This window comes from Microcebus murinus, chromosome 11, assembly GCF_040939455.1.
Source record: "Microcebus murinus isolate Inina chromosome 11, M.murinus_Inina_mat1.0, whole genome shotgun sequence".
NCBI classification, from domain to species: Eukaryota; Metazoa; Chordata; class Mammalia; order Primates; family Cheirogaleidae; genus Microcebus; species Microcebus murinus.
In genome coordinates this window covers 99117254-99144572 of record NC_134114.1, presented here as the reverse complement: position 1 = coordinate 99144572, position 27319 = coordinate 99117254, and the positions used below count along the sequence as shown (strand labels likewise).

Sequence of the window (27319 nt, the reverse complement as noted above, 5' to 3'; positions counted from 1 at the left end):
AAAGTGAAACTCTGGGGGTTCAGTTTAAAACCAGGTAATCGTGTATTAACTTTAATTTTTCAGGAAGTAAGGTGTTTTTTAATAGATGGAGAGAAAGAAAAGAAAAATAAATTATGTCAACAAAGGGGAAAATAATTTCTCCCTTTAGCCCTGCATAACTAGCTATTTAATGCACAAAAATGTGGTCTCATTCCTAAAAGACCATTTAAAATACAAACAACATATGTTAGGGATTATGATTCTTCCATCTTGACTATTAAATATAAGACCTTTTCCCCTAAAATATACTCATAATTATACATCTGGTGTGTCACAGCCACACACCCTATGTAATAATAAGAACAATAATGAAGAAACCAATTTGATTTCTTCAAAGACACTCCACTATTATACATTGAAACAATAGGGACAGCAAGTTAAATGGGCATTATAGAAGGAGCACAAAGTAACACTCAAAGCAAACAGGATGTCAGAAAATCCTGGGGCAGAAAAAACAGGGATAAGGAGAGGGAACTTTCTTGTACTGAAGCAGGAAAGGAATGGTGGGGGGAGCGCAGGACTTCTTTTAAGAAAGGATTGGAGAGTCTTTAAAAGGAGAGACCTTTAAAAGGACAGCGCAGGCTCCAGCAGCAGTAAAAGTCTTTGTAATGTTGCTTCTCAAGCCTGGGTTTGGGCAGGCGGTGCCTTCACAGATAACAGCCTTCAGTTTAACAAACCATTTTAAAGCATAAATAATAGTTTGAGAATATTTCTATGAATGTTATTAAAAATTAGAGTAATTTTTGTGGGTGTTGAAAAATAGTTGTTCTTTGACCAATAAAAATCATACAGTACAGGTTGTAAAAGTTCATTTAAATAGATCATGATCATTTTAAAATAAAACTTTAATAGTATTAGAATATTGACAATTTTATAGTATCTTGTCACAAAATAACTAAAAAAAATAAAATCAGAAACTCTGAAAGTATTATGCCTGTCTTCTCTTAGAGTTATATCTTGTTATTGTAGATACAGTATGTAAGATTTTTCCATATTTACAATTGATTTAGCATTTTGAAAATTTATATCCAGAATTATTTATTTAATTATTTGCTATTTTCCACAGTGCCTACTCCTTAAATGGTCCATTCTTCACTTCCTGACTGTGGACACATAAGTCAAGGTCAGAAATGGTCAGTCTCAGCTCTGTGATAAGGGCTTTCCAGAAAGCATGAGAATCGTTAGCAAATGACAAACTACTAGAATTTTTCATTTTAGATTATTTATTCCCAATGGGGAAAAATGCAGTAAATTTAGATAAAAAGATCAAAGATTTAATTCTAGCTTTTCCATTAATTCACCATGTGACATAGGGGCAATTTGTTTGGTTTCTTTGCTGCTTAGAGTTGGGGAGTGTGAAATTCAAGCCTACCAACAACCGTGTCATATAAGCTTTGGGATCTTGGGCCAGTTACCTTGCTTTCTTAAACAGCCCCAACCCGTTTTTTCATCTATAAAATGTATGTAACAACAATCCAGAGTTGACATAAGGATTAATGAGTTAGCTTAAGTGTGGAAATTCAAGTAGAAACAGACCGACCACAATAGAGGGGGCTCTCTGGGAGCCGAGACCCAGCCTTCTCTCAAGAGACCTCACAAGATGTTTTTTGTTATCACAGTGAATATGCCGAAATTGAGGATCTAGTTTTCAGCTTATAGGGTCAGACCCAATTTATCAGTACATGTCTTTAGATTAGACTCACCTAAACCAGGCTCAAGATGCAAATTTATAGCTTTAAATCTTCCTCAACCTTCCTGACTTCTAAATATTAGAGCGCTCAGGACTCACACTCAGACTTTCCTCTTTTCTTTCTGTTCTTACTCCCTTGACATATTCCTGGCTACAAGTATCATCCACAACTTAATTCAAATTTGTGTCTCCAGTCCTGTCTTCTCCCTTGATTTCAAGTTTTATATCTTTCGATTCCTACTTGATGTTTACACTTAGAAATCTGACATCTTATCTCAAATATGGCCAAAATCCAACTTTTTAACCCCTCCTCCCATCAAAATGTGGTTCTTGCCCCCATCTTGACTGTCTCAGTCAATGATAATGCTATTCTTCCAGGTGATCGATTAAAAAAAAAAAAAAAGGAAAAAAAAGAAAAACCTCTGGAATCACTCTTAAAGATTTCATTTCTCTCACATCTCCTGTCCAATCCACGAGAAAATGCCACAGATTCTACCTTTAAATGTATCCTCAATCAAACCTCATCTTGCCACCTATACTGCTGGTTTGATTTAAATAAGCACTATTTCCCTCCAGAAATTTTTGCAATAGCCTCTTCTTAACTCCACTCTTGACCACTAAATTCTATTTAAGCTGCTAACAGCTATTTATCTTAGTCCCTCATATTTCTACATTTGTAATTTCTAAGGAGAAAAGTTGGCTCTGATACCTTGTCAAGATTTCATATATATACTATGAGAATAGTAGACACATCTTTAATTTATTTAAGGAAAACTGGGTTTTCCTTATACCATATAATAGTGTTCTTCAAGTATTTGGGGAAAATAAATAATTAAAAAAGTATAAATATACTTTAATAACTAGATCTCACAAAATCAATTATTTTAGTACTACAGAGAATTGTAATGAAACTAAATCAGGACATCTTGATAACAAAGTTTATATTACTTAAAACTGTCATCTTTCAAGGTTACTAAAGTGTGAGGGGAAAGTTTTCTAAAATTTAATGATTTGATAGACCACATCTTTTACAAGATATAGAAAAGAGAAAACATGATGATAAAACACTTGAAGTTGTATAGAAACTACAAAAGTGAAAACATGATAAAAGATCAAATGTTTTTAATACATCCATGTTCAATAGGAAAGAAAGAATAAATAGGCACAGGTGATGCTAAGCTGTTACCCTGAGACTCTCTTCAGACCCATTCGAAAGATAACTGGTGAAACAAATGAACAAGTTCAAGATGCCAAGATCAAAGCAACATCATGCAATCTCCTTTAATGGAATTTTATTCTCTGATACTGTTGCATCTTCCTTATCACTATATCTTATCTATATATGACAAAAAAAAATCTCTTGAAAGGTATTATGACAGACTTTTTTGAAAAAAATAAAGCAGATATCCTTTCAAATTGAACTCTTAAAAAAATCTCACACTACCATCATTTGATTTTTGTCTTTCAATATTTTCATTTTGTTACCCTCAAAAAACCAAAACAAATGAAGGACCTAGCAAACTTTTAGGTGGTCAATGCAGAATTGTCTAAACATTACTATTGAAAAATTAATATAATTTGTATGTTTTTAAATGAACAACAAATATTTATTGAATACACAGATGCCTTAAAATGCTTCTCTTTTCATAATGGGAATCAATTATAATACATTTTGTCAAAATTTTAATATACTTTAATAAAAGTATTCAGAATCTTAAGGATGTTTTCTGGCTTCCAGTGAATTTCTTACCTTTTATAAAAACAAAATAAGAAAAGGGATATAATTTTAAGAAAATATACTACTAAAAAGTATACACTATGTCTTGAGAATGTCAAAATGTGGGTGCTCTGCATTGCAAACTATGGGAAAATGATATAGTTTAAATGTTATACTATAAATATTAACTTGAAAAACAGGCATCATCCATACACATCACAATATAGGTCCTTGCTTTGTTAAGTAGGTCCTGTCTTCTGTACTCCTTCGGCTCCAGATTCCTACATCCAACTGCCTATTTTACTTCTTCACCTGGATGCCTAATTAACATATCAAACTTAACAGTTCCATAGAAAATTTAATTTTCATTCCTCAATCCTCAGCTTTCTTTGTCTCAGCAAATGGTTCCTAATTTGCCTGGACACTTGAACTCAAAAATTGGACTCATCCTTGATTCTACTCATTCCTTCACTCCCTCTCCCTAATCTAATGAGTTTTGTAGGCTTTCCTTCAAAATAGGCACCAAAGTAGTATAATTGTTTCCAGCTCTTCATTTTTATCAAATCCCCTGATGGGAATAAAATCCATCTACAGAGATGCTGAGACCTGCTCAGCGGGCGGCCCAGCTGCACTCCCCTTCTCCTCAGACATTCAGCCTGTGTCCCCTGTGGGCCTCTTTCCTTTCAGTCCCTCTGCCACGACTGCAGGCCCCAGCTCCCCGTCCGGCCCGCTGGCCGCGCCCTCGCTCACCGTGCGCCTCTGCGGAGCCGGCCCGGACCCCGCCCTCTGGCCGCGCCCTCGCTCACGGTGCGCCTCTGCGGAGCCGCCCCGGACCCCGCCCGCCGGCCGCGCCCTCGCTCACCGTGCGCCTCTGCGGAGCCGGCCCGGACCCCGCCCGCTGGCCGCGCCCTCGCTCACGGTGCGCCTCTGCGGAGCCGCCCCGGACCCCGCCCGCCGGCCGCGCCCTCGCTCACGGTGCGCCTCTGCGGAGCCGGCCCGGACCCCGCCCGCTGGCCGCGCCCTCGCTCACCGTGCGCCTCTGCGGAGCCGGCCCGGACCCCGCCCGCTGGCCGCGCCCTCGCTCACCGTGCGCCTCTGCGGAGCCGCCCCGGACCCCGCCCGCTGGCCGCGCCCTCGCTCACGGTGCGCCTCTGCGGAGCCGCCCCGGACCCCGCCCGCTGGCCGCGCCCTCGCTCACAGTGCGCCTCTGCGGAGCCGGCCCGGACCCCGCCCGCTGGCCGCGCCCTCACTCACAGTGCGCCTCTGCGGAGCCGCCCCGGACCCCGCCCGCTGGCCGCGCCCTCGCTCACGGTGCGCCTCTGCGGAGCCGCCCCGGACCCCGCCCGCCGGCCGCGCCCTCGCTCACCGTGCGCCTCTGCGGAGCCGACCCGGACCCCGCGCCCGCTGGCCGCGCCCTCGCTCACCGTGCGCATCGCATCGTTCGCCGTCGCCTCGTCCTGTCTTGTTTCTGCGTGACATTTGTGACTGTCTGTGATGGCTTTTCTTCACGTGTTTGCTGGTTTGTTTCCTCCCCGCCCCGTGGATAAGCTCCACGCGCAAAGCAGCCTGATTTGCCCCGTGTGTGCTGCCGCCCCAGTCCACACTGCCACCCGAAGGAGTGAGTGAGAGGCGTGTGCGACCCCTCCCTGGGCACATCCCCAGCTATGGACGCTGGCTGCGCTGCAGGCAGTCACTATATCTGAGTAAGACGCGGCAGCAGGGCTCCCCCAGAGCCGCGGGTGTCCCGAGTTCCACCACATTCCTCCTGCTCAACAGCAAAGGCAGTGTGAGTGTTAAGAACAGAGACTGTGTAAAGGCACTTCAGCAACATAGACAATTCAGACGATGGAAAGTGGGAAAGAGCTGCTTGCCTAGTCTCAGGGGAAGAGAAGAACTATTCATCTCTCTGTGACTAAAAGGAATCAGTCTCTCTGGCCTTTTTAAGAGTAGTGCTGCTGCCAGCAGTTTGAAGAGGCACATCCAACGTTTATGCCAAAGGAACTTTCGTAACTGGAGTTTTGAAAAAAGCAGCAGGGAGGAAGGGTTTGAGGGATGGGAATGGATAAGTGCTTCTGGCCAAGGCAAGCCAACTCTAGGGATTTTTATGCAACTACCTATAAACTCTCAATTCACACTGGAACTTTCACCTAAAGGTAAATCTCCTTTGGAACATATAATACTACTTACCCTGCAGTTGACAGCAAATCTGAATTTATTTACAGAAAATGTGGTTTTGCTTTTTTAAAAATTTAAATTAAGGATTACTTTTAAATAATTGTCTGTGGGGCTTCACACCATAGCTTCTGAGGCCTTCAGTTGTGGTTCCCTGGGGGTGAAGACGGCACCGCCGCCGCCTGGAGCCCTCTGAGCCCGCCGGGCGCAGGCCCTGCCTCCTTCCAAGGCCAGGTCGTGGGAAGAAATGCTGGACAGCAAGGCGTCCTTGAAGGGACAAGATGTCATGACAGAATGACTTCCTTCTTTTCTTAATTTTTAATGCCAAAACCCGCATGTGCTCATTTTGAGTGAAGTCAACAAAAGGGGATGAGGTGGTACAATGCCTATCTGCCTTAAAAAAAAAATTAAGCTGTCATTCGGGTAAAGCTATAGTTATTTCCCTCTCTCCTCCTCAATTTGCATTCACATAAGCATTTAGAGATTATTTCCTAAACCTCCGCTTTTCTTCAAAGATATTTAGTGAAAAGTTAAAATTAAAAATTAAATTATTAATAATTAAAAAGCAACCAAATATTGTTTTAAATTGTCAGCTCTCTCAAATTCTCTGAAGCTATATTTTCCTAAAATTAGTGCAATATAAATTCAGAGAGGTAAAAAGAATATTTTATTCAATAAAAAATATTTTTAAAATCCTGAGAAAAATGTATAGCCAATATGAAAAACTATTAATGCCTTTATTATATAAAGTGAGAATTCAAACAGATAAGGTAAAACATTATATGCCAAACAGATAAATGAGTAAAAGACTCAGAAGAGATATTTCTAAGGGGAAATACAGCTAAGAACTATCTCACCTTGCCAGTAATCTTAACAAGGAATATTAATGTTTCCAGTCTATAAAATTATAAATAAAATTAAATAATAATTTTCCAAATTAGAAAAAAAATGGAAGTATCTTTTGTTCAAACAAAATGTTTTTGAGAAGCCCAAGCAAATAGGTAGGCCTTAGAGATTGGCCTGCTTTTTCTCCTATCTCCACCTTTCAGGGACTTTTGAGGGGGCTTAAAGGAACTTCTAACTTTCCATGAAGTACTATTTTTGTTAATACCCAGCACTGATAAAACACTGGGCCCTGGGCATACTCCGAATTGTGAGAGTCTAAATCACTTAAACCACTTTCAACAGCAATCTGGAAATATGCCATAACAAAAAATCTCAAAAATATCCATTGACTTTGATAATTTACATTCACTTCTGAGACCTTGTGTTAGCTATACTGCATTAAGATACTAATTACAGCATTAATTAAGTTGGTAAAATTTTGGAGGAAATACATGCATGCATTCAACCACACTTACTGAGTAAATGACCTTGCACAAGCTGATGTCGCTATGAAAGGAAACAGGAATGACAGGGCTCACAAGTTAGAAAGAAGATGAAGAATTTCATTTGGTAGTGCCTACCTTGTACTAAAGCCAGAACTTCATCTGAAGGTGGCTTTAGTCTTATGGAGGGCACCAATTGCTTAAATGAACCTAATCCACATATCACATTACCAAAGAATACAAAGAAAACTAGAAGAGAAAATATATGAAGTTGTAGCAATATTATTTTTCAATTTGGCCTCTTTACGTAACAATCTTTATCTGAAGTAACATCTCCATGAAAAGAAAAAAGTTTCAAAAACCTAAACCATTTTTCTGGAACTCCATTTCTTGGCCGTGGATCTATGGAATCTCTGCTTATTAGCACTCTAGACAAAGAATGAAAACGAATGGCTTCTGGCATGAGGGTTAGGAGGTAGACTAGCGGGCTCTCTCTGGTAAACTCCAAGCTCAAAATGAAAGAAAGCATTTTGTAAGTCAGATCATCCAATTTCACATTCTTTTCTGTGTCCGTCTTCCCTATGTAAGCCCATATCCTTAATAGATCTTATGTAAATACCTCCAGCCCAGTCTCAGTGGTGTGCAATTAATAAAAGAATTATGTGTCCACATTTTAGCCTGAGAGAACAAGCCATCCCAGCCCACCATCTACACCTCACACAGGTGTGGTGATGGCAGAGGTGACAAGGGAGAGATCTCGAGCCTGCCGCAGGTGGGTCTCCAAGGCCCCTGTGCCCTCTCTTGAAGGGGCTGGTGTGGATTTAATGAAAGAAACAGTCACTCCATCATAGCCTAAGGAAATCATAAAGTTAAAAAATAAGAATTTGGAGGGATAAATGAGTCTAGGAAAAGCAGAAGAACTTCAGAGGGTAAAAAATCAAACCAATAAAGACAAAGTTCAGGCTCTCTGCTTATTTATCTATTTTTCAGATGGTGGTAACTGATCAAAAGAATGTAGAAATGATTGCGTTAAGTGTAGAGACAAGTGCAAATCAAAGAAAATTTCTTTTTAAAGTAAAACAAAACAAGAAATATCCTAATAACTTTTTCAAAAGAAAAAATATAAAAACAAGTATAATCAGTGCCATTAGTTTTTTTTCTTAAGAACAGCATTTTAAAATGTAACTGTAACCTTGGAATAACTGCTTTCTGTAAACATAGCATGTGTCTAATTCCATAATCTGATCAGCATGTTATGTTTATAGAAATTTTGATTAGCCTAAAATCAAACTGGATTGGATTATGGGTCTATCCTATCCATCTACAATACAAAGCACAACTGGATCACTCTCCTTTTATTTTCTCTGACTTGTTTTATATTATTTTATCTTGGAGTATTGCATGCATCTTTGTAAGTCAGCTAAATTATGTTCTGCAAGAAGGTGAAATATAAACAAAGAAATAAAAAATTACTTTTTCTCTCTCAATACTTATTCTTTCTGAAATACTTTTTTTCTCTGATAACAATGACTCTTACCTTAGGTTGTTTGCAAAGATAGCGACAAAGTTCTCCAATATACTGAAACACAGTCACATTGTACTTTTTGCAATCGCTCCAAAATTGGCTTGCTGAGAATTTCTTCTTTAACACACAAGTGGCACCTGTAAGAAAAGACAAACACAGACATTAGGGGGAAAAAATTCAAGGGCAGAATTATCGTGAAACACAAATGACGTTACTCTGGAACATACTTGCTCACTTTCAAATGTTTATAATTCATCATTGATCGTTTACAACGAACTCATTTAAAAACACTGATCTTTTTTTAATAAACTCCTTAAAATATCATGTTGTAATTCTATATTTTGACTGAAAATATGCTTATTGCAATATACAAGATGAAAGTAACAGTCAAAATAAGTAGGAGAGTTGCAAATATTAAAGCATGACCATAGATAAGGGCCATGGATAAGAACATGGCTGTAGAAAGTCATGTTCCTTCCTCATAGAGACCAAGAATATTCAGTTACTTTTGACCTTGAATATATACATACTATGTATTTTTAAAAGCTTAAGGCAGCCTCAACATATCTTTAAGGTGAGGAATTAGTAAGATAGAGTTATTATGGTAGCATAAACAAAAAAGTCCATCGATAACTACAGAACCTAATTTTAACAACACAATTTTGACAATAATGTGTGTTCACAGAAAATTTTAATGTCTTGACTTTTACCTTTACTTATCATAGATATTGATCATATTCTAAATATGCTCCTCTAAAAAGTTATTTTATAGTACTTTAGACATATACGACTAGTAGCAAATGGTCTCTATTCATACATTTTAGGGTTAGCGCCTGACACACACCCTGACCTTGCATGCTCATGGATAGAGTCTACTGAGTCACAGGCTCTGCCAGCTGACTGGCTGAGTGTCGGGGAGACTGCTCACAAAGATGGCCTCAAAAGTTCCCTCTAAGCATTTACATTTGCAATGTAGATTTTCTCCTCCTCCCTTTAAGAGGTGGGGTTATTTCCCCATTCCTAGAATCTTGATCTGGGCTGGCCCTTGACTTGCTTTGATCAGTGAAATGCAGGTGAGGTAATTCATGTGCCTCCCGAGACTAGGCCTCAAGAGCCATGCAGCTTCCACATGTGCTCCCTCGGAACTCTGACAGCCATTGAAGGACGCTGGGGCAGACTGTTTGAGGGTGAGGGACCACAAGGAGAGAAGCCAGTCAATGGCCAGCTCCAGCTATATAGCCAAATACCCAGGTGACTGCTCTTTTCACTTCAAAAATATTGTTTCACTTTTTTCTTTTTTTTTCTTTTTTACTTTTTAGCTTTTTTTATTTCTTTTATTTTTTTCCTCCACGTCAAACATACAGAAAAAATACTCTGAATATGCCATAAAATTGTGTCCTTTTAATAAATACTGTGTTATAATTACATAATATGCATGCAATCACTCTCAACTCTACTGAGAGCATCAAACTTTAATAAACACTCATCCAAATTATTAAGCATTTTGAAAACTTATTTAAAAAAAAAATAAAAACTCACCTAACTTAACACATCCACCAATTCCCATGAGAGCTCCTGAACTATGGTATAGAGGAAGGGTTATATAAATAATGTCGTCAGCAGTACAGCCAAAAGCCCAAAGTCCAGCAGATCCCTGCATAGCCTGCAGCTGAGAAACCACAGCTGCTTTTGGTAGACCTGGAAGAAAAAAAAAGAACAGGCAATATGCATGTGTATGTATGTATATATGTGTATGTGTGTGTGTGTGTGTGTGTGTGTGTGTGTGTAATAGAAAGGAAGGCTGTGCTGGTATCAACTACTCTAGCATTGGACACAGAATACATCAAATATTCTTTATGTGCTTTGTAAAAGGGGTTGTGGTGACATTAGTAACACCACTTTGACACATTGCTGCGGAGGACAGCATCTCAAATTCTATGTAATCTTATAGTTCGATCTTTCTGGGTAAATCTAAGATTCTAGAAGTTAATTATAGCAGGAGCTCATGTTTTCTTTCAGTAGCTGTCTGATGAAGAGTATTTAGAAGGTAAGTTTTTTTTAAGTTCTCACATGTCTCAAAATATCTTTTTTTTACCCTGGCACTTAAATGATAGTTGGTATAGAATTCTAGATAAGAAATTATTTTTATGCAGGATTTTAAAGACATTGCTCTATATAACATTCTGACTTCCATTATACATGTTGAGAAATCTTTTGTCTTTCTGATTTCTTATCTTTTGCATGCAACCTGGTATTTTCATTTTTTTCTTATTGAAACTTTTGGAATCTTTTATTGGTCTATGACATGATGATTTGTACTGGCACTAGTCTTACTTACCCATTTTTCTAGGAAATGTGTAGGCCTTTTCAGTCTAGAAACTCATGTCTTATAGTTCTAGGTACTTTTTAAATTTGAAAAAAATAATTTCTGCATCCTCTTCTCTTTCCTTTTTTATTTCTGTTCTTTTTGCTCATTTTCTTCTTTGATGACATTTGTTTGTTCTTTCATCTTTGGAATTCATGTTTTTGAAGATTGGACCTCCTGAACTGAGTTATTTTCTAATTATTTTTCTATCCTATTTTCCTTTTCTTACCTTTTCATTTACTTTTTTGAGAGATTTATCTTCCAACCCTTGTGTTCTCTATTTCTTTTTGTAGTATCTTATTTTTGTATTATTGATATTTTGTAGAAGTTATTAATGATAATAATTTTTTTGAAAATTTCTCCTATATAGCTTATCTCTGATTTTCCCAACACCTTTTTATCTTTTGGTTTATATTGCTCTCAATTTGATCTAGGATAGACTGGAGAAATCTAGGAGAAATCCTAGAGGTTTCCTCAAATATCTGGTTGAGGTATTGATAGTCAGTTTATATTTAAAAGTGAAGACACCAAAACACAAAACAAACAAACAAACAAACAGAATCTTAACTAGAAGTTTTGTGTGCTGAGTGGGACATATTTACTAGTCTCATTGTTCAGGGCATTTTGTTGGGGGATCCAATGCTATCAATGTTTTTCAATTTTTACATGTGGTCTATTCAGATTCCTCAGTCAAAAATCTTGAAAAGTAAAATTAGCAAATTGTTAAAGATTAGCTGTAGATGTATACAGACTTTCTTCTATGCCCCCCTATTTCTTCAACCTCTGTTCTTCCTGGGGTTTCCAGAAGTTCAGCTTCTCCAGAGAATAAAACTCAGACATTCTACCAGGGTGGACAAAGCAATCCAAGGTTTACAACTGATTCTTAAACACGACTTCCTATAAAGCTTCCTGATTATAATTCCACATTTATCTTATGCTCTTTGAGGTACCTGGTACCCAAGTGACAGAGCCGTTTTGAGGTTCTGTGGGAGCAAATCAGCTTTCATCAGGGCTTCACCTTAAGCTCCACCTTCTTGGGCCTGTTGTGTCAGTCACCGCATTAATTTATCATCACCTTTTCTACAATTTTATTGCTATCATCTCCAGTTCCATTATGTGAGTCCTGAGGGTCTATGTACATGTTCAGTCTACCATTATTCAATCTTCTAGACCTGTTTGATTAGGTGACCTCAAGAATCTCAGGGAGAAGCTGTCTGAGCCTGGCAGAGCAGTCACACCCTTATCGGCATTTTCTGGTTCATTTAACAAAGCTGTTCTAATCCTAGTATATAAAATATATTCTACTCTCCAGTCTAAAAGATTATTAAGCACCAAATAGTTTTTAAAAATAAGAAAAAATGTACTATGCAATAGTAGTTTGCTCACAATACTACCTATGCACAAAAAATTAGTAATAGAATATTTTAAATATGTCTAAGTCAAATCCCCAACCATCTTCAAACTAATTACAAAAGCCTATTTAGCCCACCATTAATACCATTTGATTTTTCCTAGGAACCAATTAAGTATAACATTTCTTTGAATTCCCAAACAATTTCATTCTTTTTTGTTGTTGCTATTGTTGTTTACCTTAAAAAGAGGAAGTTTAGTTACTTGATTCTATTTTATATCTTCTGCCAAACCTGTGATGCCTTGAAGACTTCCTGTTTGTCACATGATCCAATTCCCCTGAGGAAAATCAGAATTGCAAACTACAGGTGCTTAAATTGCAGCTATAGCTATATTATGCTTCGGATTTGACATTTTACACAGGAATATAGAGAATTGTTTTTAAGTAGGTTAATAGATTTTTTAATCCAGGGGGATAGCTAGAAACTATCTAAACTAAGTTCTTCACTATCTAAAGATATCAGAACTCTGAGAATCAGAGATGCTACCAAAGATCTTGCTTAAAAAAGGCGGCCGGCCGGGCGCGGTGGCTCACGCCTGTAATCCTAGCACTCTGGGAGGCCGAGGCGGGCAGATTGCTCGAGGTCAGGAGTTCGAAGCCAGCCTGAGCAAAAGTGAGACCCCATCTCTACTATAAATATAGAAAGAAATTAATTGGCCAACTAATATATATAGAAAAAAATTAGCCGGGCATGGTGGTGCATGCCTGTAGTCCCAGCTACTCGAGAGGCCGAGGCAGGAGGATTGCTTGAGCCCAGGAGTTTGAGGTTGCTGTGAGCTAGGCTGATGCTACGGCACTCACTCTAGCCTGGGCAACAAAGCTCTGTCTCAAAAAAAAAAAAAAAAAAAGGCGGCCAAATATTACGCACTGAACACGGGGATATAGGAAGGTGTTCAGATGTTCCAGTGAACCTTTGCACTACCAAACTTTAAGAAAATCTTTTCAAATGAGACAAAGGCCAAAGGAACATGATGACTTGTCAAATTAAAGTGAAAACAATTTAACTTTCTCTTCCAAGTTTAAAAGTTCAAGAGTCTGAGAACCTTGTCTTCTTGCATGCATGATTTCTCAGAGGGTTGGTGACTACCTGGCAGAAAGTTGCCCAATACTGTTGCTTTGCAAATTTGTTGCATCCTTCTTAAAAAGAACTGGGTCATACCTGTGGTTCCGGAGGTAAAAATATAATGACAAGTAGACCTGATGCTTGAGACAACATGGTAGCTACGTGGTATAGGCTCATCAGATGATGTGCTCAGTTTTTCTTTGAGTGAAATTACACCTTGTGGAACAGAATCTTTCATCCCCCAAACACTGATATCTTTTGGGAGGTCCGGAAGGATTTCTTCTACAGTTCCAAGCAAGTCTGAAAGCCAAAAGATTAGAAATAGGTAAATAAAATTTAAATTTCAAACTATTCACCTTGGGGTTACTTTTACATGTTGAAACAGGGATAAAATATAAATAAAACACTGATTTCCTTCTCATGTCAGATGAATAATATCACAGCTATTTTATGTTTCTGTTTCAACATGACTAAACTGAAAGGGAAATTTAGTTATCCATCACCTGATTGATCAATGCAAGTAGGTCAGTTCAGACTGAATTTTAGAAACTTCATTACCCAAATTATGTTTTTTCTCCAATTTTTTAAATAAAAGTATTTTCATACTTTAAATAGAAATTCAGGACACTGCACTAAACATTTTTCTTGAAATGCTCCTCAGTAGCTAGTTATTCCAAAAATCCATCTGTCTGTCTGTCACAACGGTAAGTTCTGCTGCAACGCAGTGTGTTTGGAAGAACCCACGACTGCTCTGAGGTCACAAGGTCATTGTGGTCCAAAGGTTACATGAGGAGATTAAGAGATGCCTTTTCTTTTCTGGATCACAATAAATAAGGATAAAAGCCTCTGAAACTATTATAAAAGAGGAAAAAGAATGCCTTCCAGCAAAGGGGCTGTACATCTACTCGCCATCAAATTGGTACTGATTGACTAAAACTATGGTGCTCAAAAAATGGTAGTGTTCAACAGGGATTTGGGGGGGGAGACCCACATCTTAAGGAAGTGGTGAACATTGTGTGTGGGGGGAAGGGATTACCTCCATCCCTTTTAGGGAGAGATAAAGATATACATTGTAACCAAAATGCCTGAAAAAAATCTGCAATGGGGAAGTGGGCAGGGGGAAGGGGGGAGGAGGGAAGGGTACGCATTTACACGGGGGGTGCAGTGCGCACCACCTGGAGGCAGGACACGCTAGAAGCTTGGCATAGCAGGGTGGGGGAGGGGGCAGGGGCAAGATATGCAACCCTAACAATATTTGTACTCCCATAATATGAATTAAAAAAAAAAAAGAATGCCTTCCAGCAAAGGCAGTGAGACCCAGGGTGCAGGAAGGTTGTGGCGGGCATGTGAGAGTGGCTGATGAGAATGGGCCCACTGTCAGTAGCAATAAGATCCAAGGCCCAGACAGACGCAAAGTCAAGCAGAAATGACAGAAGAGAAGTTAGAATAGCCTGAAGAATGATGCCTTCAGGCCCAAAGGATGTAGGAATCCTGACAAGACCAGGGTCTGGATTGAAATTCAGGGTTCAGAAAGGATAAGGGTTACTTTCCTCAGGAAGTATCTGTTGCAAGGATAACAAAAGAGCAACTGTTGATGTGAGACTATGTTGAGTTAGTCTGTGAGATTGACCAGACCTTCTTATTAATAATTCGGCCATTAATGTAGGAGAAGAGTCACATGCTGTGGAGGAGAGTACCGGTGGAAAGGCAGGGAGATAGAAGGGTGAGTGGGTGCTTGGTGAGGAAATATTCAGTATTAAGGTGCCCTGTACCCTATTGGGACATAAAATAAATAAATAGTCATCATTTCTAAAGTCTGTTGAGTGATCAAATGAGGCATCACTTTTTTTCCCTAGAGAGACACAGTTATTTATATTCTTTAAATTCTTTTTAAATTTACCACTCTCTTAATTTCGAACATGAATCTCTGACAGTGAAGTCCAACTTTTATATTCTACATAGCTGCACCAATTTTATGTTCTTATTCCTGTCATATGCTATATATGGTATAAGGGATTTCTGAATACTATAGTACTTAAAATATACAGTAACATCCTTGGTGAGACTAAACAATAACACTGCATTAGCCTTTGGGAGTTAATGCAAGGAAAGCCAAGGGTTACTTGGCAGCCACCACACGCTAAGACAAGGCAAGGAAGATTCTCTTAGATTCTTCTGAGGGAGCATGGCCCTGCAGACGCTTTTATTTTGGATTTCTAATCCCCCAGAACTAAGACAGAAGAAATTTCTCTTGTTTTAATCTACCTAGTTTACGGTACTTTATTATAGTACCCCTAGGAAACTAATACACCAAGGTCACAAGCTGGTGCAAGGCAGGGTTGGCAATCTAACACAAGTCTAAATCAGAAACTATGCACCACCTCATAACAGAAATCAATAGTAAAAAAAAATGCTGTTAAATGTAAAATAAATGCAGATCAGAATGCTCAAGTACTCTACATGCAAATATGGACATCTAAAGCAATCACATTTTTCTATTTTTTTTAAATAAAGCTTTAGAAATAATCACAGGATATATTCTGCTTTGAATCTGAATTCAGAGTACTACATTAAACATTTTCCTGGAAATGTAAATCAGCATCTGGTTCTCTCAAAAACCATCTGCCCATCATTGTTTAGTTCTACTACAAAGCAATAAATTGAGAGAAAACTCATGATTTACTTTCTCAAAATCTATAACCTAGATTGATCGCTAAGAAGTCACAAGAGAAATACATCAAATGGGACTAGGCAATTCAAAAATAAAACCTGTAAGAAACCAGAATGAAACACAAGAATAATGGGGAGTTGATATGTTGCAGGGGATGGGGATAGGAGGTTTAAAATTTTTTTATTAATCTGTATTTCTATAGCACATCCAAATAAAATAAAATGTAAGCATCCAGGAGAAAATAATTAATTCTCCTTAAAATATGCAGTATGCTGCTGTATACAGATTACTTTGGCAAGGAGGACTGAAAAACCACAAGGGATGGGGAGGCCTGCAGAGGGGAAGAGAAGTTATAAGTACAAAAAAGCAGGACAAGAAAAGGATCTAGACTTTCTCTTTGTAAATGTTAGTTCTAGATTTTGTTTTAGTGATTCTTTCTGGCATTTTGAACTTACAAGTACAAGTCACTGAATGGACTCATTTTATTACTCTAATTTCCAATCTCTCATCTGGAATGATAAACTAACAGCACAAACTTCTATATATTCTTAATGATAAGTATGTTTCAATTGAAAAAAATAAGCATTAAGCAAGTTACAGTGTGATTAATTGTGGCTCCAAATCTTTGTTGGAATTGTAGAGCCTAAACCAACAGCAAGTTTTTACAGGGTGACAACTTTTACGGCAAGAAAAAAGGAAGTGAGCAGGTTCCAAGGAATCAGAGAAATTATAATTTCATTTTCTTCACATACTAAAATTAAATTTGTTTAGCTGAGATATTTAGAGTTCTCAAATACAACTTTGCCCAACCAAATTATCTCTTCCATAGTTGTAGGAAATGTGGGTGAAGATAGTGAAAATTGAAAAAGAAATTTTAAAATCATGTAGGAATAAAGAATCATGATTTACTTATCACCGCCAGCCATTCTTATAGGAGACTAACATATATTTTTTTAGTTTAAAAATTCAATTTAGTGAGTAATGTACGTGTTTTGCCCAGAGCATTTAAAAGCAATGTGCTCCGGACAAGGTCCTTGTGATAAACAAGGCTGTTGCCAAGAGGTATAACAAAGGACCTGACTTGCCCAGCCCCACGGCAGTGGGGGTCTGGAGGCCAAACGCTAAACACACTGTTCCTGTGATCGCTGCTTGAGCCCCCTAAGATGGCTGGTTAGCCAATGACGGGTAAGACCCCTCAAGAGAGGGGCGACCCAAGCCAAGCACAGCCACCGGGGATCAGCCTAAGATCTTAGGGGATCACCCTAAAAAAAGCTGGGGATAAAAAAATGCCCCCTGTGGCTACCTTGCTCATCCTTGCTAATCTTGGTCGGTGATCCATGCCTGGCACCTAGAGCAACCACCTAAAAATTCTGAGCCAGGGGATTTATGGCCATTGCTAAAATGCCTGAGTGGTTACATACAAAAACTAACTTTAGTTTTTTAGAGTATAAAAATAAAACTGACCCCATGTATTATTACTCGAGTCAACCGTCTGCATGTGTGTCTGCGTTTCTGTGTTCTGTGTTTTTGTCTTGTGTTCTGTGTTCACCCTCCATCCTGTAAACGGGCCACGACAATTCAAATGAAATCTTTTCATGTCATTTTGAAAGTGAATTCTGAATATTGAATTCTGACCAAAAAAAAATACCATTCGTTTAAATACTTTAGGGAAACTTGACTTCGTTTCGTGAGGATTTATGCTTTAGTGAAATGTACTGCCGTGGCTACCTCTAGAACTGTGAATGTCACGAAAGAGTGACGCCTGCCCTGCTCCACCCTTCGCTCACTGCACTGCCAGGCGCCGTGCCTGCGGGTGGGCCGCTCGCAGGGACAGCTCTGCACCACGGGACCTACTGTAGACATGTGTCTTGGCGGTGAACCGCTGCAAGACAATGACACAGCTGGATTTTCTATGCTCTAATGAATCTCTCTTTTCATAGCAACATGTTCTTACAAAAATTATGTATCTCTTTTTCCCACATGCAAGGCACTGCGTTTGGTGGGGTTGTGAGTACAAAAATGGGTAAATTATGATCCCTACGATCTGTTGGCACTTTTTGAACAAACTGACTTCTTATTTCTACATATTTATACCTCTTGGCTGAGTACGGTGGCTCATGCCTGTAATCCCAGCACTTTGGGAGGTGGAGGCAGAAGGATTGCTTGAGGCCAGGAATTTGAGATCAGCCTGGGCAACATAGTGAGACACCATTTCTAAAAAATATTTTAAAAAATTCACCAGGAGTGGTTGTGGGGCGCGGTGTCAACGCCATTACAAGATGGCCCCTGTTTCCGGCTTTGCCTAGAGCAGTAAACAAGTTCAGCGCACGCGCAATTGTCGGTTACCCTGTGGCGCAAGCATGCAAATGAAGGATCCTACTGTGGACTAATGCTTTGGCGGCTCGACAGCTGAGCGGCCTATCCCAGCTTAGGGGTTGTGCTTCTAGGGTATATAGCAGCCTGCGTGCTGCCGGGCTGGGTCTTCCGCATCATGTAAGTCTAAAGGGAACCCCATTAAAGCACTGTCAGAAGAACTCCAGTTGCCGCGTCTTCCTTGCTGGCGAGGCGGGCGCGACAAGTGGTGGCACTTGCCTGTAGTCCTACGTACTTGGAAGGCTGAGGGGGGAGGGTCACTTGAGCCCAGGAGTATGAGGCTGCAGTGAGCTGTGATCACACTACTGCACTCTAGCCTGGGCAACAGAGTGAGACCCTGTCTCTAAAAAAAAACCTAAGAATAATAATAAAATTAAATATCATATCTCTTATGCACATTTCTGAGACTGTAAAATCAATGGGCAGAAATGTCATATATCCCTCTAATATACCATTACTGTGAATTATACTATTCATGCTACACTAACAATTCTTGATATTATCTTATTCTACATTTTTAAAAAAGCTAATACTTTCAAAAGTATGGGAAGGGAATCAATTGATTATAGCTCTTAATACATTGGTAAACACATCAACTTTAAACTTTCAGGCATTAATAAATCTAATATAAAATTCAGCTACAAATGGTTAACTTTAGCTTTCCATATTGCAAAATAATGCTATAATCCAAAGTGAAATTATAGATCTCACTACAAAACTACCATCCTACTATGTAGAGCAGCTCAACGAGCTTGTCATAGAATGCATGGATAGGCCATGGTTTCTAAGAAAATTGACAGTTAAATAAGCAATGTTCTAAAGCAATTCATATTGAGACACAGATATTAATACTTCATATAAGGCCATAAAACTCATTTTATCATAATGTACCAGATATGTTTACAAATATTAGTTTATTAATAACCATGATAACTCTAAGAACTATGTTTTAGCTCCATTTTAAGGATGTTGAACATAAGGAATATGAAGGCAATTGAAGGTTAGAAAAATTTACCTTAGTAGATAAATGATAGACCCTGTATTTTAATTCACATGCACTGGAATCCAAAATCTATTCTCTTCAATTTAAGACACATACTATATTGCCACTTGTTATCATTTTCAAAATTAGTAATCGCAATACAATTTGTTGAATAATTCTTCCCTTTTCCATTGATAGGTGACAGGTCATTCTGTCCCACTCAATTCTCTGTCTGGTTTTGTGATTATACCATGCAATTTATTTATTTATGTTTTATTTCAGCATACTATGGGGGCACAAATGTTTTGGTTCCATATATCGCCTTTGCCCCACCAGAGTCAGAGCTTCAAGCTTGTCCATCCCCCAGATGGTGCGCATCACACCCATTAGGTGTGAACATACCCACTCCCTCCTCCCTCCTCCAGCCTTGGCCTGTAGGGTTGGGAAGTAGTTATGACTGTACTGCTTACTGGGGAGAACAAGACAGCTGCTTAAGGCTTATTCACTAGGGTTGTGTAACACATTGCCTGGGTCTCCTTCTAGTTGTCCTGTACCCACGACAAATCTCAAAGAGGCCTGGGCAAAACTGACCTCTAACTACCTTTGTCTGTCTGCCACTGTGCAAGTAAGAATAAAGATTGCAACCATTTGTTAAATATACATCATGGCCCCGGTATTCTGTTGGGTCCTTAACATTTAATTCACACAAGACCCAATGATACTCATGGATCATCAAACCCAGATGGTATAGTCTTCTGCACATCTAGGTTACATGGTATAGCCTATTGCTCCTAGGCCACAAACCCATATAGCACTTATAATACAGTACTGAAAACTGTAGGCAATTGGAACACAATAGCAAGTATTTGCATATCTAAACATATTTAAACATAAAAATACAGTATTATAATTTTATGGGATGCTTTATATGCATTCTGTCACTGACCAAAATGTCATTTTAACTATTTCACCTTATATTTTTAAGTTATACCTCCTGATACTTATTATATATTTAAGCATTTCCAGATAGCTTCAAATAATAGTGTGATTTGTTTGAAACAGGACCTTGAACACAGTACTTTGGTAAGTTTTAGAAAAATTCTGTTTCTTATAAATTATATAGAACCAATTTCAAACAGGTTTTATATGGCAGGCCAGAAAACATCCATGGTGATAGGTGAAGTTTCCATCAAGGTTGGTATCTGATAACTGTCTTCAGGAATAAGCCAAAGGCAATAGCCACAAGACAAATGCTATTCTCAATGTTATTGTCTTTAACAGAAATATTAACAGTTGCCATTTACACAAGGCTGACTATGATAAAGCACTGCCGGAGGCTGTGAGAAGCAGTTGCAGTGATACATTTTGGAAACAGAGATGCAAATAAATTAAGTAACTTGTTTAGGGCAGCACAGCTTAGTAGGTTGCAGAGCAAGGACTCAGAACCTGGTCTCTGATTTAAGACTATTCTGTACCATATAGTTCAATTGTTTCTGGGATGGTCAACTGCATTTTGATATAATTATTAAAAATGCATTCAGGTTATATAAACTGAAAATAAAAGTTGCCATCAGGTTTTTCATACATAGATAATTAGGAAAAAAAATCAAAATTTTAATAAAACTATTATTACCCACCCACATGGTCTGCAGACTCAAAAATACTTGCAAAGAAGCCTAATATCTATATATTTTGGGTTAGAAGATGTATCAAGTGACATCTCAAATTTCCCTGAAAACTTTAGCACTCATTGAAAATTAAGGTGTTTTAGATTAAACTTAGACTTTTCCCCTCAATTTTTCATCTCTAATATTTCCAATAATGTCTGCTGCCAAGATTATCATCTACTGATCTATGCTTTTCTTAGTACAAATAGAAAAATGTTGGAGTGCTTGTATATCATTTAAAAATTATATGCAAGCAGCTGTATAACCTTTGACATTTTTATCCAAAATAATGATTATGATAAACAATAATCCCTTTCATTTTAAAGTACTTTATAGATTACAAACTGTTTTTACACATTATTTTTGTGATCCTCACTACAGCCATGAGAGGTAGATAATTAGCCTTACTTTAAGGATGAGGAAAGCATGGTTATAATGGGCAAAAAACCACTCAAGCTCATACATCTAGGCAAGGCAGTATGGAGACTGGAGTCCAGATTTTCTGATGCTAAATCTAAAAATCTGCTGTTTCACTTTGACTGTGTCCTCCTTTCTGCTCCTGTTCATTCCATCGTCTCCATCTTCTCCCATCCCCTCACTATTCCCCTTTGTTTCCCCATCCGTTTCCTTTTTTCTCTAACCTTCTCTCTATCTATCTTCTCTCAGTATCTCGTCCTCTGAACTCACCTGCCTCAGGTACACTACGGCTATTTACAGCAACCTGAGAGAATCATACAGTTCTCTTAGACGATTCGCAGACAGATATTGGCACAGGCTTGAGGAACAGGTCAAGATCTAGACTGCAGGCTCTTAGAGTTGAGGAAGTTTGTTTTGTTCACGGTGAAATTCTCAGGACTTAGGACAAAGGACATATTCAATAAATATTTATTTTCTAAATGAATGAGTGAAAGAAAGACCTAACAAAAAACTATCAGGTACATATGAGTACTTGGTAACTTCTAACTTACTTGCATATTTTGCTAATAAATGTCCACCTCTAGTGTCCATTTGGTAACTGGTTTTGAGGATAGAGATAAGCATGGGATTTCTTTGTTGTGTCGATATCAACGTTGCTAAGCATTAGAGCCACCACTCCCAAAATGCTACAAACTAGGCATCCATGAAGTTTCAGATTTACATGCATGTAGTACGCATTTCACTCTCTCCTTTGCTAGTATGTAACATATTACATCATTATAACTATGAATAGATAGCTAAAAAACAACATTCATATTCCCTTGAACTCTTTTACTTTAGATTTGATAGTGTTTTATGGTTCAACCTCCTTTGAAGGATTTGGGGTTTCTCTTCACACAAAAGTAAAAGTCCCACTCCTTCTCTAGAAACACAGAATAATGCATGCAGCCTTGAGCTGTTAGTTTTCAGGAACTGTTGCATTCAGACAGTGCAGGGCAAATGATCTGGTTAATAATCAAGCCACCGCAATTCTCCAAATGATTTCAACCATAAAGGCAACTGCTCTTCAAGGACAAGAGGAAGAGTTTGAGGAAAATAAAGACCCTTTAAAAAAAGTTTTATAGAAAGCATTATGTATTCATATAGATTTTTAAAATGGCTCATGTGAACTTTTATTATCTTACCTATATACTAAGATATCCTTACATTGTATCTATTTTACTTTTTAGGACACTTCTAAATTTTTAGTTGTATTTGTAGAATAGCTATTTTGCATTTTTTTCCATCTTAGACTCAGATAGCTCAAGGATTACCTCCATCCCATAATAAAACAATTGGCTTTAACAGGAAATTTCAACAGCTTCATAGCTCAGTAGCTGGGAATGGCGGTGCTCTAAACACTGATGCATCCATCTTTTTCCTTTATTGACCATGGGGACACTGGGCCTGGAGTTCTTATTTCTAACACCTGCCGAACATGTATTCACTGTAAGGGAGTGACGCTTGAATACTGGCAGAAGCAAAAACAATTGAAAGGGAGACTGTGCCTGCTCAGAGAGGCGGCAAGGCTGAGTGTGAGAAATGCACACTGTGGTGCCAGACACACATGGGCTTGCGTCCTGCTTCCGCCATTAATGGACTGCTAGCGCGGTTAGCGATAGCGGCATTTTGTTCAGTGATGGAAGGCATATATGATGGTAGGCCCATAAGATTATAATATTGTATTTTATTATGCCTTTTCCATGTTTAGATACATTTAAATACACAAATACTTACTGCTGTTTCCCAAGCGCCTATAGTATTCAGTAGAGTAACATGCTGTACCAGTTTGTAGCCTCGGAGCAATAGGCCACACTATGTGGCCTAGGTGTAGTAGGTACACCATCTAGGTTTGTGTAAGTCCACTCTTGATGTTCACACAATGAAATAATAAAAATGCATTTCTCTTAGACCTAACAATACAATGATAACATTGTATCACAATGTTAAGTGATACAAGAGTGTATATAATAGTCTTTCTTACAGAATTGGGTTGTAGCAGCAAAATCCAAATGAAATCTCTTATTACAAGTCCTGGTATGACTCTATAATCATAATGTTAATAGCAACTATTTTAATTCACTAAGGATATAATTAGTACAAATCAGGCACTCAGCTAGCCACTGTATAAGCTACATCATTTAATCCTCAGAATTACACTGTCAAGTAGACAACAGTATCACCATTTGACAACTAAATAAAAAGTGAGGCTCAGAGTAGCTGATGATGTTATTTTAAATGACACAGCTAGGGAGTGGCAGACCATACATGAAATTCAGATCAGCTTATCTCTGTGTAAACCACTTGATTCCTCTTTATACCTCAATATACTCTCTCTGGAGATATAAGGATTGAATAGTACATCTCCAACAGAAACATCCAGTGAGAATCGAAGAATGCAGAAATTTAAAGTCCTAAAAATAATATATATAAAGTTCCCTGGTCAGACTCAAGATGCTGAGAATACAGTATTTAGGGTAAGAGCTTTAAATGCAGAAAAGTGACTATGAAAAGTGACTACATCTCATCAAAAAATCTATTAATTAATCAAAATAGAATTATACCATCTTTACAAAACATATGTACTTCATGTTTTGGAAGAATGTCAAAAAGAATGGTTAGTAAATTTATGGTTGATTTCTCCAGCGACCTACTTACTGAACCAACTGTCTAACTGGTCTTGGCATAAAACTCCAGCATCCCAAAGTGCCTTTTTTTATGTACAAAAACTGACTGCTGGTGTTAATAACAAATACAAGGAAACAATGCAATTAGTTACTGGCAAGCAAAGCAAAGCTGGCACAAGTAAAGCTGCAAGATTAATTAGTCCTAAATAAGCAACAATTCAGTCAACAGCCAAGTCTGAACGGGATGTTGAGAGGCAAGGAGCTCCGCGCACTTTAAGAGGCATCCCTCAGGAGACTGGCTTGGGATGTTTCTCAGCTTGGCTTCAACATCATGGCCACAGAAATATTTTCAGGGATATTGTGGCCCTCTTAGTTTGCTGTAAAGGAAATTTAAGGCTTCATCAATTTTGAGCATAATTTGGAGTTTGCACTTGCTCCAGAGATTCATCAATCTAGTTAAACAGAGCAAGCACGTGGGCAGTGGGGCATGCTGTGAGAGTCTATCCAGAATGAATGGTGATCATTTTTCCTTCAGAATTCACACTTTGGCCCCTGCACAGGTGGTAAAAATGAACAAACAATACACAAGAAACACTCTGAACCTTCTATTCCTGTGGCCTAAATAAGATAAAATTAATGTTTCAGAGCAAACATTTGCCACTTTATCAGGCCACAAGTTGAGCTGGAAGGGTGCTGAGAACTAGGAAGAGTGACAGCCTTGAGGGGTTAGCCTTTTGTCTGTACATCACTTACTCCATTTTTGTGCGACGTGCCGATATTATATGACAATGGTTACCTAGAAAGTTCTATACTTTTAGAGACAACCAGTGTGTAAATGTATTTTTCCATATCACTCTGTGAATGTAGCAGCACTAGATGAGGGATCAATATGTATTTATTAATCTAAACTACTTCCATATTTTCACTAAGGTCCTTGCCATGGATCCTCCTCTTCCTGTACCTTCACACCCCCATGCATAGTGAATCTGCACAAACCTTTTAGATTATCTCAAATAAATATCATTTTTCACATTTCCATTCCGTCTTGTTAAGCAACCCATCTTCCTAGGCTCTTTGTTAATTCAGCACTAAGTCAAAGACTTTTCTTCATAGTTCTGCATAAATATTTGTATCTAATGACATCCTATCCAAAGTGGGGGAAGAGGAAGGGCAGAACTTACTGAGAGAAAGAAAATGATGCACAGATGGGGGCAGGGGAAGACAGAAAGGCGCTAGCGTCTGCCAAGAGCCTGCCTACTGGCTCCGGGGCGGGAGCCCTACCTCGCTAGCAAATCCTAGCGTGCGGACAGTGTCAAATAAGAGCAGACGTGAAGACAGGAATTCAGGCGCTTCTGATTGAACATTCCTGTTCTGTAAATGTAGTCACCCTTGATAAAGCTACAATGTGAGCTATGTAAGTATTCCACAATGCAGTCAAGATAACTTCCTACTCACCAAACATTTTGTCAGAGCTCATAAAATTTGGAACTGAACAAGTTCTATCTCTCCATGTTCTTGCATTCACTGAAGGTACCAATAACAGTAAAACCGCCCACCCTCAAAATGGTAGGAAGCAGAAAGTTCACAAAAGTTTTCTGAAACTGTGTGATATTACTAATCCACAACAGAGAACGTGCTTGAAAAGGGAGGCGGGTGTTAAACTCCCTGTCATAAATCGCAAAACTATTTTGTGCCCTTAACATACAGACTCGATCACACACCCAAAGTATTAGTTATGATCGACTCTAAAGAAAAAAGAGGCCAGAAAAGCAGCCGGGCGCGGTTCCGCACGCAGACCACAGCCCATACTCTACCTGCGCCCACCACCAGGGCCTTGGGCCCGCAGGTGCGGATGCAGCTCAGGAGGGCGTGGGAGCGGACGTTGGAGTTGAGGAAGGCCACCACGCAGCCCAGCTTGGCCAGGCCGAACCACACGTGGACGAAGTCTGGCTCGTTGCTCATCAGAAGAGCCACCGTGTCCCCCTTTTCCAGAGAGGAGTGGTTCAGGAAGACACGGGCCACTCTGCTACTCCTCCGGTCCACATCCTGGTAGGTGTGGACGACGCCTTCGTAGATGATGAAAGGTTTCCGGGGCTGCCTCTTGGCATGGCTCAGGAAGGCGTCCAGCACGGTGAGCAGCTGCCCCCTCCGCTGGCACAGCCCCACCTGAATGCCATTGCGCACCACCTTCGCCAGGAAACGGAAGTCGTCCCAAAAGTAAGGGAACAGGAGTTTCTGCGCAAAGTGCAGGAAGGCCACTGCAGCCCCGAGCCCCGCCAGCCATGACCAGAGCATGGGGGCCCCGGGGCCGCGGGCGGAGGTCCCGAGAACAGAGTCGGGCGCACCGCGGGGCCGCTCGGAGGGCGAGGCGGGCCGGCGGGCGGCCGTGCGCGGAGCGCGGTGCCTGGGGCGTCGGTCGGCGGCGGCTCTCAGGGCCGCGGGCACCGGCTCCGCCCGCGCTGGGTCCCGCAGCGCCGCCCGCTCGGCCGCGCGGCGACTCGGAGGCTGGATCTGGGCCGAGGAACCGCGGTGCCCACGACTGAGCCGCGCAGCTGCGCCCGCGTCTGCCCGCAGAAGCCGCCGGGGCTCGGGCCACGCCTGGGCCGGTGGCCTGGCGCCGCGCCCCCGGACGCCCGTCCCGCCCCCGCCCCGCCCCGCCCCGCCCCCAGACGCCCCGCGCCCCTCGGACGCCCGCCCCGCCCCCCGGACGCCCCGCGCCCCTGGGACACGCCAGCCCCAGGGCGACCCGCGCCCGCCGGGACGCGCCCCTCCCCCCCGCGCCACGCCCCTCCCCCCCGCGCCACCTGCGCGGCCGCCCGCGACGGGCTCCGACGGGCTCGGGACAGTCCCGCGGGGCACGGCCCGCGACCAGGAGGCCGGGCCGGGCCGCAGGGCCGGAGTCGGGCGCGGCGGGCGGGAAGAGGAGGCCGGCCGGCGAGGACTGGGCGGCGCGGCCGCGGCGGCGTCTTGCGGGGCGGAGGAGTGCTGGCAGGCCCTGACCCCGCCGCCCTTTCACGAGGGCTGTTTTGCGCGCGGGCGGGCGGGCGGGCGTCTGCGAGCCGTGTCGGGCGTCCTCGGAGCGCCCAGACGCGCGCTCTGCAGACTCCGGAAACAGCGATCGATGCGGGAGCTTACGTCGATGTTCGTTCCATATTTAAAAATAAAAGCAAAGTATAGAAACCCTCTGTCCTTAAACATAACAAGATTTTTTTCCAGTTAGATCACTTCCAGGC

General features: G+C 40.4%; 1 protein-coding gene across 1 annotated transcript in view; it reads right to left on the bottom strand.

The window, feature by feature from the left end:
- Positions 1-26679, bottom strand: part of SLC27A6 (solute carrier family 27 member 6) — a 70449-nt gene extending 43770 nt beyond the window's left edge. The window contains exons 1-4 of the mRNA XM_012740373.3: positions 25901-26679; positions 13407-13610; positions 10011-10169; positions 8484-8608 (exon numbers count right to left, since the gene is read on the bottom strand). Of these exons, the coding sequence (XP_012595827.1) occupies positions 8484-8608; positions 10011-10169; positions 13407-13610; positions 25901-26381 (969 nt within the window). The 5' untranslated portion in view covers positions 26382-26679. The remainder of the gene's footprint in view (positions 1-8483; positions 8609-10010; positions 10170-13406; positions 13611-25900) is intronic.
- Between the last annotated feature and the right edge of the window lie 640 nt (positions 26680-27319).